The 15,057-nt window shown below is 35.3% G+C and overlaps 1 protein-coding gene across 1 annotated transcript; it reads right to left on the reverse strand.

The window, feature by feature from the left end:
• Window positions 1-6,276: 6,276 nt before the first annotated feature.
• Window positions 6,277-10,408, reverse strand: LOC122308771 (8-hydroxygeraniol oxidoreductase-like). The gene is made up of 7 exons (XM_043121975.1): window positions 10,205-10,408; window positions 9,938-10,080; window positions 9,804-9,841; window positions 9,052-9,457; window positions 7,512-7,754; window positions 7,223-7,381; window positions 6,277-6,665 (listed from the first exon to the last, which is right to left on the reverse strand). The coding sequence occupies exons 1-7, from the start codon at window positions 10,242-10,244 to the stop codon at window positions 6,543-6,545; spliced, it is 1,152 nt and encodes a 383-aa protein (XP_042977909.1). The 5' UTR covers window positions 10,245-10,408; the 3' UTR covers window positions 6,277-6,542.
• Window positions 10,409-15,057: the final 4,649 nt, after the last annotated feature.

Here is a 15,057-nt window from a genome sequence, read left to right on the forward strand (position 1 = left end):
TAGTGAAATGAAGTCACCCTTTATATGTGGTCAATGGGAGCACATATAGTGAAGGGTGCGATCAGATAAGGTAATGACAAAAAACGTGTGCACGTAGAGGCTTTCATGCTCTGACATTGATCTGCAAGAGTATGCATATGAGACTTGAGCAGTGAACAGCTCATATTGGTACCAAGATAATTTTACTCAATTGAATCATTATCGTTTTATGTGATCAAGTGGGAGATGTAATTCTAAGGGATGTGATCACCAAACGGCGTATCCCTTGGAATGACACCCTCTCCATGATGATAGTTTCCATGGGGGGTAATGGTTAAAGAAGTGTTGAAAGACACAACCTTTTGATTTAGTCAAAAGGTTGTATCACTTGTTTAGGGTTGTGTCATTTACCAACTATTGTATTGCAAATGATTGTGACCCTTGCCAACTAGTGTCTTATGGGGATCATTGGTGCACATTCAAAGCACTCAATTCCCTTTATCCATCACCAACTTGTGGGATAAATACCCTCACAGAAGTATCACAATTTTATTGGTTTTATGTTCAATTTCCGTCAATTTTGTTTCTTCATTTTTCTACTCAATCTCCAAAAGGTCATACTGTACACACTACTATCCAAGTGAAAGCCGTAGAAACTTGATGCCCATGAAGAAAGGAAGAAATCGATAAAGTAATAGGGGAGGTAAGTTTTGCATGTATCATTGTTAGAACAACCAGAATACGGATGGGTTAAAGTCTTAAATAGATCAAGAAATGCAAAGGGAGAGTTAGAGCGCTTCGTGGTGGAACAACACCTTCGACTTGTAAGAAGAAAGGAATGGGCAAGGGAGGTGAACCAGGAAAGGTGACATAGCAAGGATTGGAGCCCAAAGAGGGTGGATAAGAGATTAGATAGAGTAGAACTGAGCCCCACTTAGAAGAAGCTCTCGACAAGCCTTGCATGCTCCTTATGGTAAGATAAATACAATCTCATGAGGGTTTGATCGGGTGGTCCCACAATAACAAGAAAAGCACATACTTAGAAAGCAAGACACCAAGAAGTTTGTAGTGGGGAGATCGTAAATTAAAAATGGTGAAGACATGTTTGCAAATGCTAAGCTTCAGTGAATAAGATTATGCATGAGTCCAATACCCCTTTGATGATGTGTTGGCAGTGACTATGCTAGTTGCAAATTACACAACTAGAAGGCTCCTAATGGATAATGGTAGTTCACCCAGCATTTTGTAATGGGAGTCCTTCCAAAAAATAAGCATGGGGTAGAATCAGTTGAGAATGGTCTAATCTCACTCAAAGGGTTCGTGGGGAAAATAGTGCAGCCAGTATGGGCAAAGCCTTTCATGGTGAAGGATAAATTCTTAAGAGTCAAAGGGTCCTTTGCCTATAACGCAATAATCAGGTGACTCACATTAAAGAAGATGAAAGCAATCATATTGACATGTCATTTGATGACGAAGTTTCCAACAAAAGAGGAAATAAGAAAAGTACGATGACAACAAGTCTTGGGGAGAAATGCTACATTAATTCTCTCATAAAAATGAAAGAAGAAATTATAGCATTAAAACAAGAAGAGGTGGTAGATACTTTGGAATTGGTAGAACTAAATGCTAGTCTACTAGAGAGAACTGTGAGGATCAAGACAAGGATGATGACTATAGTCACAGAAGGTGATCTTGAGTTTAGTCCCATCTTGGATATGAAGGCTCATCGCCCAAGCAAAGATTCCAAGAGATAAAAAATATCACCACCCAATAATATTTTTCCAAGGATGTAGAACAAGAATTTGCCACCTATTGGAATCCACCAAATGATAAAGAGCTATTAAGACGAAAGCCAAAGGCTGAGTTTTGATTCAAGAAGGAACACATAGAACTTTATATTTCATTCATATCTTAGGACTTAAGTTTTTGTGACTCTAATTTTTTGATTGTGTATCTATCTGCTGTGTGGTTGTTGGCGAATTTGTAGGGAGGGAAATGAAAGTTTTTTTTCCCTCTTTCCTCGAGTCTAGCGATTTTGCTTGTTTTCGATAAATCTAAATTGTCTTTTTGGGTTTTCATTTGTTATGTAAAGTGTTGATGCTATCTATAGATCTCATGTTTGGTTGACGAGAGTTTTAAAAAATAACAGAGAACTTATTGGCTGAATGATCTAAAAATGTATAAGCTTAATCTATCATGCAACTTGATTTTCTTGGTTGAGTTGGGAATTTTCATCTGTAGAAAATGGGTACAAGGTCCCTCTGTTGATGAAGAAGAAAGAGTGCAGTCTTTTCAATATTTTCATTTTGTTTTAATGACCAGGTCGGGTTATACGGGTTCGACCCGATTTTATTTTAATGGGCCGATTCGGACTGAGTTGGCGCCTCAAATGGCTATATTCAGGTCAGGCCAGGCACAAACCTGATATTGTTAGCTTGGGTTGCAGGCCTTCCAAGCGTAGGAAATGAAAAGGTTCATATATATCCAAAAGGCTAATTAGAGGAAGATTTACCCTCCAAATCATGATGAGAGCCCTCATGTCCAAAAGGTTCATATTGCTCAAGATGTTGCTAGAGTTGTTGTACTTGTCTAGTCAACTCTTTTCGTTTAATTACATGAAGGTCCCGTTCATGAGCCACAAGCTATCGGAAACTTAGTGTTTGGCTTTTGGTGACGATGATTCACCATAGCAATTGTGGACCCCTATACGTTGATGACTCCTGCACATGCAAATGACAAATCATATGTTAGTGTGTGGTACAAGAGATGATAAGTAGAATTTTTCTTGATTTTATAGACGCCTTCCTTATGAGCAAGTAATAGAACAAAGTCGAAAGAGCCGCACTTCTGTTTCGGTCGAGCGCACCTTATATATGTTGGGGACCTCAGTCAAGCCTCCAAATACTAAAGGTTCGATCCTCTCCTTGTTGCTCCTCTAGTGACCGATAGGACTCCTTTGCTTGGTGTAGATCACGTGTAGCCCAAAGGGAGCTTGGGTGAGATGAGGCTAGGGTTAAATGGTGGGAAGTATGGATGGTGTTTGGGTCAGGTGATCACGAGTTGGGTGATGGTGGTGCACGGCTAAGTGACCCTTGGTATGCTAGGTGCCACTTATGTGCTAGGGTTGGATGAAGGCCAATCTTGGCTAGGGTTTGGTGTAGGATTCGGCCAAGGCAAGAGTGGAAGGTGGCCAGGGCTTAGGTGGCAACTAGATATCGTACAAGTTAGGAATTGTGCAATTCCTAAAAAGTAGGAATTGAGATAAGAGATCTAGAATGACAAGGGCTGGACAAAAATGAGTGGGATGGATAAGGTTGATGTGTTTTGGTGGGAAAATGGAATTTGAGTGAGCCAATCAAGGGGAATTGACCAATCAAATTATAGAAGGAAAAAGGGAAGTGAGAAAACATAGGATCTAGTGTTTCGGCCAAGCCAAGGAGGCTATGACCGAATTCTTCAAGGTGAGATCTAGGGTTTAGGGACTTGTTTGGCTATGGGAATTTGAGGGTGGTGTGTAGGGCTTGATGTGGGGCTAGGGTTTTGTGGTTTATGGCAATTGAAGGTGGTGTGAAAGGAAAAGGATAGGGCTGGCCGAAATTTATGTTTGGAAGATGGGATTCTTCAAGAAAATTCAAGGAAATCTCATGAACATGTGAGAAAACACATGAACACAATGAAGGATTCGGCCTCTCCACTCCAAAGCAATCAACAAAAAGATAAAATAAAGAACAAAGGAACCAAACAATCTTTGATTCACAAATTGCACAAAGAATTGAAAGGAAACCTCAATATATTAAAGGATAAATTGAATCACACCTATTTACGAATTGCACCTCAAAAGAGCCCAAGTGCAAGATGCACCGAAAATGAAGAACTCCAAGCCCTATGGCCGGCCACTTAATATTCAAAATGCCAAAAGATCCTAATGAAATGTCTAAGGGTCCTATTTATAGAGTTTACAAAGTGGAAACTCCCAAAAGGTCTCTAGTCAAATTAAAATAAATAAATAAAACAAATGAAATAATAGTTAACAAGTCTTTAAATAACATATATAAAAATAATAAAATGGATAAATTAGTCATAGTGGCCGTGGCATGCAAGGCCCATGGTGGTGCATGGCTCAGGACTAGACTAGTCATGGTTCAATCCATGGCTCGCTGTATGGCATGGCATGGTACCATACGTTAGTCAGGTGATGAGCACAACATGGCGCTATGCGTGGCCTGCTGATGGTGGGCATGGCATGATACCAAGTCTAGGCTTGATGGTGGGAACATGGTGATGTTGTGCTGCTGCTGTGGTGCCTAGTCAAGTGGCTTGGGCGGTGGTTCTGCATGGCCCGGGCTGGTGGCCTGGGTGATGAGCATGCATGGCCTAAGCTAACGGTCTGGGCTATGAGGTCGCAAGGCATGGGCTGGAGCCTTGCTCTGGTTGGCATACCACTAGCCTTGCCTACAAGAAATGGGCTAGTGTTGTGCATTGGATGGCATGCCTGTGAGGGCACGCCACTAGCTTTGCTAAGTGGTGTTGGGCATGCATGCATGCGCGCAAGTGCACGCGCAAGCTTGCACACATGGTCTACACATGGCCAGTAGCCTCCATGGTTGCCCGCTGCGTGTCATGGTCTGAGCCAAGGTATGCAAGCAGGCTAGCCATGTGACTGTCCTGACCCTCCATAACTCGTGTCGAGGTGTGGTCCTGGGCAATTCTCCTGGAGGTTGTGACAATACACCCCTCGTTTGGCTCGCAAGCAGTAATTAGGCTTGCTAACACCATCCTCCTTCCTTAAGGAAGGATTTGGTGGCTCACTCTGAATGAGCTGCCGACTAATTACAACCTCTCTTTGTGTTGTTTATGGTTGACTCAACATTTGTCTTTGGAATCTTTCGGTTTCAAAAGAGTTGATCTGGGTCTTAGGTGACCACCAAGACGTGTTTGTTTGGAGCTACGAGGACATGATGGGGATAAACTTGAAAATAAATGGGAATCAGTTTTACATGACCCCAAATGCTAAACGGGTTTGGTAGAAAAGGCAAGTTTCGTTGCAACAAGTGTCAAGACATAGATGAGGAATTTGATAGGTTGCTAGAGGTGGAATTCAATAGAGAAATGCATTACGTGGAATGGCTGTTAGACACATTATTTATCAAGAAAGAGAATGCAAAATGCCGAATGTGCATAGACTTTATGGCTGGCCACAAAATGCTCAAATTTAGATGCCTACTCAGGCTAAAACCAAATAAGGCTCTACGACATACAGACATACCGGTTAGTAAATAAAATATTCCAAAGGCAAATTGGAAGGAACATGAAAGTGTATGTTGACAATCTTCTAGTTAAAAGCAAGGAGGAAATTAGCCTTTTTTTAAGGGAGATTGGGTGATAAAATGACGGGCTGAAAATTATTCCTAGTCTAATAGTTATTGGTCTCTCGAAAAAAAAGGGTTGTCTAAATGGGTCATAAAGGGGGATGGTCCAACACATGTTCATGGTCCAAGAAGTCACATAGCATTCCCCAAAAGAGATGAGAGCTTCACTAGCATGTCAAAGAAAATTACTTGATCAATACTCATATTAAGTGAACAAAAATAAAAAAAAGTAGAAGAGAACTTGGGAATGTGGCAACTGCAAGTTACTCAGAAGAACTTCCTTCTTACTCTAAGATTCAACTCTTTCTCACTCTTGCAAATTTCTCTTTCTAACAATTGTGCTCAATAATATCTGAGTATGGTGTGAGAATGAGACAGAACAATTCTAATTTCTCTCCATTAAAAATGTCAAGCTCCAGCCTCATTGGTCCAAAATTTATTACAAATCTTCCTTTTCTATTTAAAATTTTCAGGTGGCTTAATTTTGGCCCTTCAACGTACTTGGCCTCTTGATTTACTGAACTCATGAACCAACCAAACTATAAGTAAATAACTTATCCTCTTGATCTTCATACTAGGATTGAAATTAGAATGTTTTTAATTCAAAATTTTCAGCAGTAGAAATTTCCTAGACCTCTTGCTAGTCCCTCGCTCGGTCCACCGAACCATGTGGAGTTGATGGACTTTAAGTCAAGAAAAAGTGAGAAATATAAAAAGGCGCAAAGCATCCATTGAGGACATAAACAAAGACTAAAAGACATATCCCATGGCTAAAGTTTGCTGGCCGTATCCATAATGATTAGATTTGTGTCATCATACAAGGCTGATCATTATTCATTAGTCTATTCGTGTCCTTTTATCTTTGAAATCTTGGACAAGCTGTACTGCTTTTCTGTCTCCCCAAACAAAAATTAGATACTCCGATCCGAAGCACACAATTCAGGAGGTTAATTATCATAAAAATCATGTGTTTGTAACATGTTTGGTGCGGGAAATTCCTTTATACTAAACATTTCACAAGTCCAAAATCAAATCTGTTGAAACCTTTAAATAACAATATATGAAATAAAAGTTTCATATGCTTGCAATTGGTGCCGAAGACACTTATTATCAACATATTTGGTGCCCAAAATTCCTTTATTATCACATGCTAGTTAGCATGCTAGCCAACATGCATCTAGAACGTTAATATTTCTAGAGAGGATCACTCAGCTTGATAACAATCTTCACACAGTCCGGATGCTTCATTAGGTCAAATACTTTATCAGCCTGTTCCAGTGAAATTTCGTGACTCAAAAGTTCACCAAGTTGGATTTCCTGCCGATCGATCCAGTATGTAGAACAAAGCAGCATTGATTCAGATGTTGTCAGAATTCATCAGCACGATTAATATATATATTATTGTTTAATTTTAACACATTTCATACCCAAATAATTAAGGAAATTTCAAATTTGAAACCATAAATCAGTACTGCTTATTGATACCAAAGTTTGAAGATGATAAAAAGTAACCCACCCTTACGTACGTACATGACTAGCTGCTATATCAATGATTGTTAGGTATTTTGTGTGTGCCTGTTTTATGGCGGCCAGATTTAATGATCCGACTTACCAAGAATTTGTTATGGTTTTTTAGTAAATTTTCAACGATGCTCTGGTGATGGACCGTAGGGTTTTTGCCACACACACTGTATTTTTGTACAGCCGTTCAGTGTATTGCCATACTATGTATTCAACTTTCAAGATAATAAATTTTTTTGCGACTTTGTAAACCTAATTACATTGTCGAATTATGTAAATCTTGTGTTTATATAAATTTTATAAGAAAAATAATATATATATTTATAGAAATTTCTTTAAATAAAAAAACTCACCTTATTTTTGCATTTGTCGATTAGAACAGGTAGGTCAGCTTGGGCCCTGAGCCCTCCAAAAACGGAACCCCTCAAGGTTCCACCAAGCAATAAGGGTAGGGAACTGATCTCCACTGTTGGATGATTTCCAGCACCAATTATTATTGCTTCCCCTTTTCCCTTATGACCACCAATATTACCAAAGTTAGAAAATGAATTATTTAATTTGATCAAAAAATTATAAAATTAATTAGCATTTGTAACATGTATACATATATAACATGAACATATATAATATGTAGACATATACCGATTTTGTGGAAAGGAGAGCTTGATTGAGCAAGGGTGAGGCTCCTGTGCACTCAAAACAATAATCCACACCAAGTCCACCAGTCAATTCTTTGACCTGCTGGGAAATAGATTTCTCATCATTTTTATCATCAGAGTTTATAAAGTGAGTCATTCCAAATGCTTCTCCTTTTTTACGTTTCTTCTCATTCTTGTCAACGCCAATTATCCTTTCGGCCCCTTGTTTTCTTGCTCCCTCTATGACCTGCAATATTTTACAAGGATGATAATCAATTTCCAACTTCCTTGATCTCGATTACACATGCAAGAAGGTTTTTCTTTTTTGCATTAGAAAAACTTTAACAAGTACCACAGCGCAAAAAGAGGAAGAACAAGAGGAAAGACTAACCCAGCATGCATATGCATGCTGATTCAAGATGAATATTGTCTTGTATAAGAAATCGCTTATACAAGACAGCTCCTATTCGTTACAATACAGAAGAGAGTGTTGGGAATTTGGACCTCCAAATTCACCCCCCCTAAGATCTACCCTTTGCAGGAATAACAAGAAAAATAGAGAAATAATAACAACACAAGAAATTTACGTGGAAACTCCAAAACAGGAGAAAAACCACCAGACCCAGAGAAGAAAATTCACTATGTGAAAAATTGTTACAATCACACAATTTTTCTCCTCACCACACCTACAAAGCTACCCCACTAGTAAAACTTTAACTTTACACCTTTTTCCCTTTTACAAAAGGTTAATAGAGGAATTTAACTAAAGTTAAAAGTTACTAGATAAGCTTTCAACTGGTGCACTTAAACTAAGAGGCTAAGCCTCTTATTTATAACCTCAAAATTCTGCTTCTTTCTTATTTTCCACCGGTGTGGGATTACAAAAGTCACAAAATTCAACAGAGAGATTGCACAAATCTATGAGATTAATTTGTCTTAGGTTAAATAGTAAATTATGAACAAAACAGGAAAAAGTAATGTAGTATGAATTATAGCATGTTTCAGTATATTTGATCATGAGCTTGTTTATAAATACAGTCGCAGGGTAAGTACCATGAAAAACAATATTATTGTAGATGCCATGCATGTTAGGACTGTGAATTGTTTTACACAGCCTGCAAATCTGACATGAACTCGACATGAAATAATAGGATTAGGGCCTAGCATTATCTTACTCATTCATTCTGACATGAACCCGGTTGACCCTATTATTAATCTGGTCATTTTTTTTATTAATCCAAGTAACATGCGGGTTGACCCGGCTGATCAGTTTATTTAATGCATCATTTTTTTATAATACACAGTTTTATTCAGTATAGCCTCGTGATTGCTTGAATTATAAAATGGAAAAAATATCTCATCTATCCACCACAATAATTGAGTTAGTTCTAAAAACTTGCAATTGTAGAAAAGTGAAAATCTATAAATCGTTAATAATCTTTTGACTTTTGTATTGCACGACACGTTAGATTAGAAAATGTTCCTAAATTGCATGTAGGGTACTGCTGATAATTAATCAGCAATAAAAGCAAAATTATACATACCCCTAATCCAACAGCACCAAGACCAAGAACAGCAACACTTGATCCTTTTTCAACCCCAGCATCCTTCCAAGCAGCCCCAAATCCAGTTGAAAATCCACAGGAGAGAAAACTAGCATGAGGCAGATCAATTATGCTGGGATCAATCTTGAGGACGTAGATAGCATCAACAACCATGTACTGCGACCACGTAGAGCAAGAAAAGGCTTGGTACAGCCTCTGGCCTCTCACAGACATTCTGGAAGTGCCATCAGCCATAAGACCACTCAAGGGTAGTGGGTATTTTAGGCACAAGTTCGTCTTTCCCGACACACAATACTCACAGTCTTGGCACTGGGCCATGTAAGTTGGAATGATAAAATCTCCTGCTTTGACATCTGTTACTTCCTCACCCACACTCTCTACCACACTGCAATCACATGGTCCACTTTACTTTTAGAAAGGGGTGAGCTATTTAGTATAAGTGGCACGACATTTGAGATTCACGTGAAAAAAATCAATTTGTTTTTATATACTGAACAGACCTGCTTCAAAACGACCGCGTGAGAGTTACGCACTCTAAGCTTGTATCTAACTTTACTTCTAATATAGAAATAGCATAATTCAAACTAGCTAACATTGTGCGAAGACTTTTTCCTACTGAAAAACGAAAACATTACAAGACGATCAAAGGTTGATCGTTTCTACAATCAGTGGTACTACTTAGACGCAAGTACTGGAAAAGGTGGAGACAGTTACAGATTAGGAGAGCTTACCCGACACCTTCATGTCCTAAAACTCGAGGGAACGAAGGCTGCAGATCAAGAAGGAAAAATGTCAAACCCTCTAGCTCAATGCATGGAAAAGGTAAAAAAAGAACACCCAGAATTATTAAGGGAAGGATACTCACAGCTGGAAAGCCCTCGGTGTATAACAAGTCTGTGTGACAAACACTGGCATACAGGATTTTGACGCGAACTTCAGATGATTTTGGAGGATCTATTTCTATCTCTTCCACCTTCAACGCTTCCCCAATTCCCCAACACACCAGAGCTTTCGAAAAATAAAAAATAAAAAAATATAATATTATGAGATAAATTATTATACCCATGTACAATATAATGATCTTCTCTTCTGCAACTGCATATGTAAAAGTGAAATAAAAACAGGGGCATACCTTTGCATGTTATGACCTTTGAGTCGCTCAGCTTCGACATCTTCTCCAGCAATTACTATCAGATTTTATGACAAAGAATTCTGCTTTCTATATATCTCTGTCTTCTCTATCACTGGCACTGCGTGCGTTTGGAGTTGAGTTCCTTGGGCCTCCGGTTCCTGATCCTTAATTAGCATATCATCCAATAACAACATAAATGAGTTGGGCTGCCGAAGGGTTGATTTATAGCTTAAAAGAAAAGTAGATAAAGAACAAAATTAAATTTATAAATTATTGTAATTTTATCTGATGGGTTATATTTATTTTATAAATTAATATGTGACGTGGGGCCACTATAATTTATAAACTTTTTTAAAAAGCAGTTTCCTATATATATATATATATATGGTTCAATCCAAAATCTTTAGGTGGAGTTGGTATAAAAAATATTGGATATTCTGATCTAAAAGTAAGCTCATTGAAAAATTAGGCTTGTTAGAGGAAAGGAGATGATATGTTATCTTTTGTTAAAAATTAAATAAAATATTATTATAATATAATTTTTAATATTAATTTTATTATAAAATTTTAAAAAATAAAATTATTTATTATATTTTATATAAAAATTATAAAAATTATATAAAATAAGATGAGATAATTTAAATTTAGATCTTCAAATCATTTCTAAACCACTTTTGAAATAATTAAAAATAAAAAAAATTGACAAAATTAGTTAATTATAATAAAAATAAGTCTACTTTTGTCGTACCTTCAAATGCATCTCATCCACCTATTTTTGGGATAGGGTATCCTTACAATTTAATAACAATTTATTTAGAATCTATCAATAAAATATTATTTTTTAAATATCAATCTCATCAAAACGAAATCAAAATTAAAATAAATATTTAAAAAATTATTATTTTTTGGGAGGGTCGTAGGAAAATGGATGCTTATCTGATCATTTTCTTATTTTAAGAGGGAATATCTAATGAAGATAAGTCAAGTCTTTTGGCTTGAAAAACGAAATTTTGAATTTTCCACCCAAGTATCCACAGTCATGTCTTTAATCAAGGTCTTCTCAATTGATTAGAGGAAAGAGAGAGAACAAAAAAAAAAAGATTAGAAAAAAAAAAAAAAAAACCTCCTTAATTTTTACGCCATTGGTACTGATCACTCTCATCTTATAATTTTGTAAAGAAAAATCTAATTATAAATATAATTATATATTAATTTATATATTAATCTAATATGATTAATTAAAAGATAAATTTTATTAAAAATAATATTAATCTAAATTTTAAATATAAATAAATTAATATTAATACATAAATTAATATATAATTTTATTTATATATAATAAAATTCATCTTGTAATTTGTCTTCTTGCTAGCTAGGAAACTAATAATAATAATTTTAATAATCAATTACCACTCCTAAATTAATGCCTAGCTAGGATTGGCACGAGGCCCACAAGGCCCGTGGACACTTTTTTTTTTAAGTAATATTTTACCCATTGTATCATTAAAATGGCATTTAATTTTCATATATTTTTTTAATATCTTATTATTTAAAGGTGAATTTTGCTAAGTGTAAATTTACATATTAATTTATATATTAATATTAATTTTTTTATATTTAAAATTTAAATTAGTACTATTTTCAATAAAATCTACTTTAACTAATCACATTAAATTGATATATATATATATATATATATATATATTAGTGTGTAGTTGTTCTTATAATTAAATTTTTCTTTTAATGGTCTCCTATAAACTATTCTTAGTTGATATTTTTCTAATAACTTTATAGAGCAGTGCTATTCTATCATCTGAATAGCATCTCTCATCATTATTGTTAACATATTTTTTAACTTTTTAAATTTTTTTCACATTTTTTAAATATTTTTAAAAAATAAAAAAAATATTAATATACTTAAAATTATCTTTTTAATTATTAAATAAAAAAAAATTTAACCAACGATCAACTAAAACAGTAAGGGGCATAATAGATTTATCCTAACTTCATAAATCTTTCACATGGGCAGTCTTCTACTGGCAGTTCTAAAGCTGTGTTTTGGAAGTCTTTATGGCATCTGAAACTTTCTAAAAAGATGAAGATTTTTGCATGGAGGGCGTGTCAGGAGAAGCTTCCAACCTATCTGAATCTGAAGAAGAAACATGTATTGGATGATGCAACCTGTGTACTATGTAATCAAGGTATGGAAGATGCTGCTCATGCTTTGTATTTTTGTTCGGAAGTAAGAAATGTGTGGGGGGTTTTTTGTACTCAAATGGATAACTTGCAATCTGAGTTGTCTTTTTGGGATCTGGCACATTTGGCCCGAGTTAGAGGTTCTGATTATTTGCTGGCCAGATTTGAGAATATTTCTATGCATTTTAATGTGACTGTCAATAATGCACTTGCTTTACAATAAGAATATGAACAGGTGCACCTGTTTGATGTTTCAAATCCGAAGATGAGCAAGGTGGTAAGATGGCATCCTCCTCCGTCTGATTTTATGAAATTGAACATTGATGGGGCCACTTTTCCTGAACATTCTGTAGCTGGGGTTGGAGTGGTCTTGAGGAATCATAATGGGGAGGTTGTCGTGGCTTGTTCTAAGGTAGAGAAAGAGGTCTCCTCTGCTGAGTTGATTGAGGTAGTTGCACTTCTTAGAGGTTTACAGTTGTGTGTTCAATGGGGTGTACCAAAGCTTGTGTTTGAAACCGACTGTTTGATTTTGGTTAATGCTTTGAATGAAAATTCTGAATGTTTAACAGATTTTACTTTTATTCTTCAAGACATACGAAGACTAATGCATGACGGCCTTCCAAGAAGTTAAAGTGGTGCATGTCAACCAGTTAGGCAATTTGGTGGCTCATCTTCTAGCAAGACATGCTTGGTTGATTGATGATATTTATATGTGGTGGGATTTTTGTCCTTCTTTTGTTAGTCAAGCTATATGACTTGATCAACTTGCTATTTGTAAAGATCTTTGAGTTTAATGAAAGGAAAGTCTGATTATCCCAAAAAAAAAAAAAAAACTTCATAACTATTTCTTTCTAGAAAGTCAAATTATAGGATTGGAGAGTGGATGGAGGCAAGCAATGAAACAGGCTATTTATGAAAAAGAGTGCAATTTTTTTTTTTTATCAATATCTCTCAAATTGTGTTTTTCTAAATTTTAAAAATTAAAATTAAAGAGAATTAGATAATTAATAAAGTAAATCATGGAAAATTTAGAATATATTTAGAATAAATATAAACATATAAAAATAATTATACATAAAATTTATATTTAAGTATCTTTTTCCATACATGCATCTTATCCACCTATTTTTTAAGAGGGAATTTCTAATAAAAAAAATTCAATGAAGAAAAGTCAAATCCTTACGTGACACACGAAGAAAATTATATATAATATTATATATAAACAAACAGAACGAATGAAATTCTCACGGTTGAAAACCAACCACTTTTTTTAATAATAATAATAATAATAATAATAATAAAAGACAAAGACTGAAAGTACGGTCTCCTTCACATTGCATTTAGCTCGCTCTGATACAAAAGATCCCTGTCAATTATAGGATAAGATACTTAGCGACCACTGGTGGCTCCCGTTGGGTTATTATTGGTTCTTTTTTTTTTTAGTCTTAATAATTAAAAGAATTATTTAATATTATTATAATTTTTTATATTTTTTATAAATATTTAAAAATATTAAAAAAATAAAAAATAAATAAAATTCTAGAACCTAAACGGTGACTCCCAGCGGAGCCGCCAGCTGTGACCCTTGCATGGCTCTTAATTATATGAATACACTGTTCAGTGTTGCGAACTTTCCAGGAAATTTAACAAAAGATATGGCCCAATTATTTTGAAATAAATAAAAGTAAAACGCTGAAAATGGACAGAATTGATTAATTATAGTGAGAAAATAAGCACCATACTTTTCTCGAATCTTGCCATCCATCTTATCTACCTATTTTTTCCAGAGGGAATTTCTAATAGAAAAAACATTTAATGAAGATCAGTCAAATCCTTACCTGAACAACATTATAATATTATATAAATAGAATGAGTGAAATTCTCACGGTTCAAAACCAGATTCTATTTCTAATATTTTTGGAATTTGGAAGGGTGTCTTTTCCAAGGTTTTAAAAACTGTTCCGTTCTGGCCGGAATGGCCGAAATTTTTCGTGCCGGAATAGTGACCGGAACCGGATATGTGTCTATTCCGTTTCGGGTCAAATTCCAGCCGTTCCGGTCAAATTCCGGCCGTTCCGGTCAATTCCGGCCGGAATAGTAATTCCGGTCAAAAAAAAAAAAAAAAAGAAAAAAAAGAAAAAAATTCTTTTGTAAATAAGTTGGAAAATAATGAATAAAATTGTACTTTTAGAATTCAAATACCTCTTTCCGTGCACTAGAAGTATTGTTACTTTTAATAATCTGTCTATTCTTTAATTTTTTTTCCTTTATTTTTGTGTCTTAACTCAAGTTTATGATTTTTTTCAATATATATTCATTTTATAAATTTTTAATTCTTCTATATATATACACATATACATATCACACACTTACATATATATGTATTTATTTGATTAATTGTTAGTTTATATATACATATAAATATTTATATATAATATATAATTAATCCCGAAACGGTACACCGAAACGTACCGGTACCGAAATATTCCGTTTCAGTACCTCGACCGGAATGGTCTCCGGAACGGATTTCAAAACTTTGGTCTTTTCACCAGTATGACCAAGTGTCCGGTAGTTGCACCCACCTGAGAACTCTAAAGTTAGCCCAGCCTGTTCCGGATCACATCAGGATTGGGGTAATCGCATTAAATGGGTCGACA

Source organism: Carya illinoinensis, chromosome 5 (assembly GCF_018687715.1).
Source record: "Carya illinoinensis cultivar Pawnee chromosome 5, C.illinoinensisPawnee_v1, whole genome shotgun sequence".
In the NCBI taxonomy this organism is placed as follows: Eukaryota; Viridiplantae; Streptophyta; class Magnoliopsida; order Fagales; family Juglandaceae; genus Carya; species Carya illinoinensis.

Bases quoted from the DNA above. Each gene is read 5' to 3' on its own strand.
- LOC122308771 (XM_043121975.1), bottom strand. From the start codon at position 10,244: ATGTCGAAGCTGAGCGACTCAAAGGTCATAACATGCAAAG. The intron at 9,458-9,803 runs GTAAGCTCTCCT...ATGTGATTGCAG, and splicing joins TTAGGACATGAAGGTGTCGG to TGTGGTAGAGAGTGTGGGTG. The intron at 7,755-9,051 runs GTATGTATAATT...AAAATATTGCAG, and splicing joins TTGGTGCTGTTGGATTAGGG to GTCATAGAGGGAGCAAGAAA.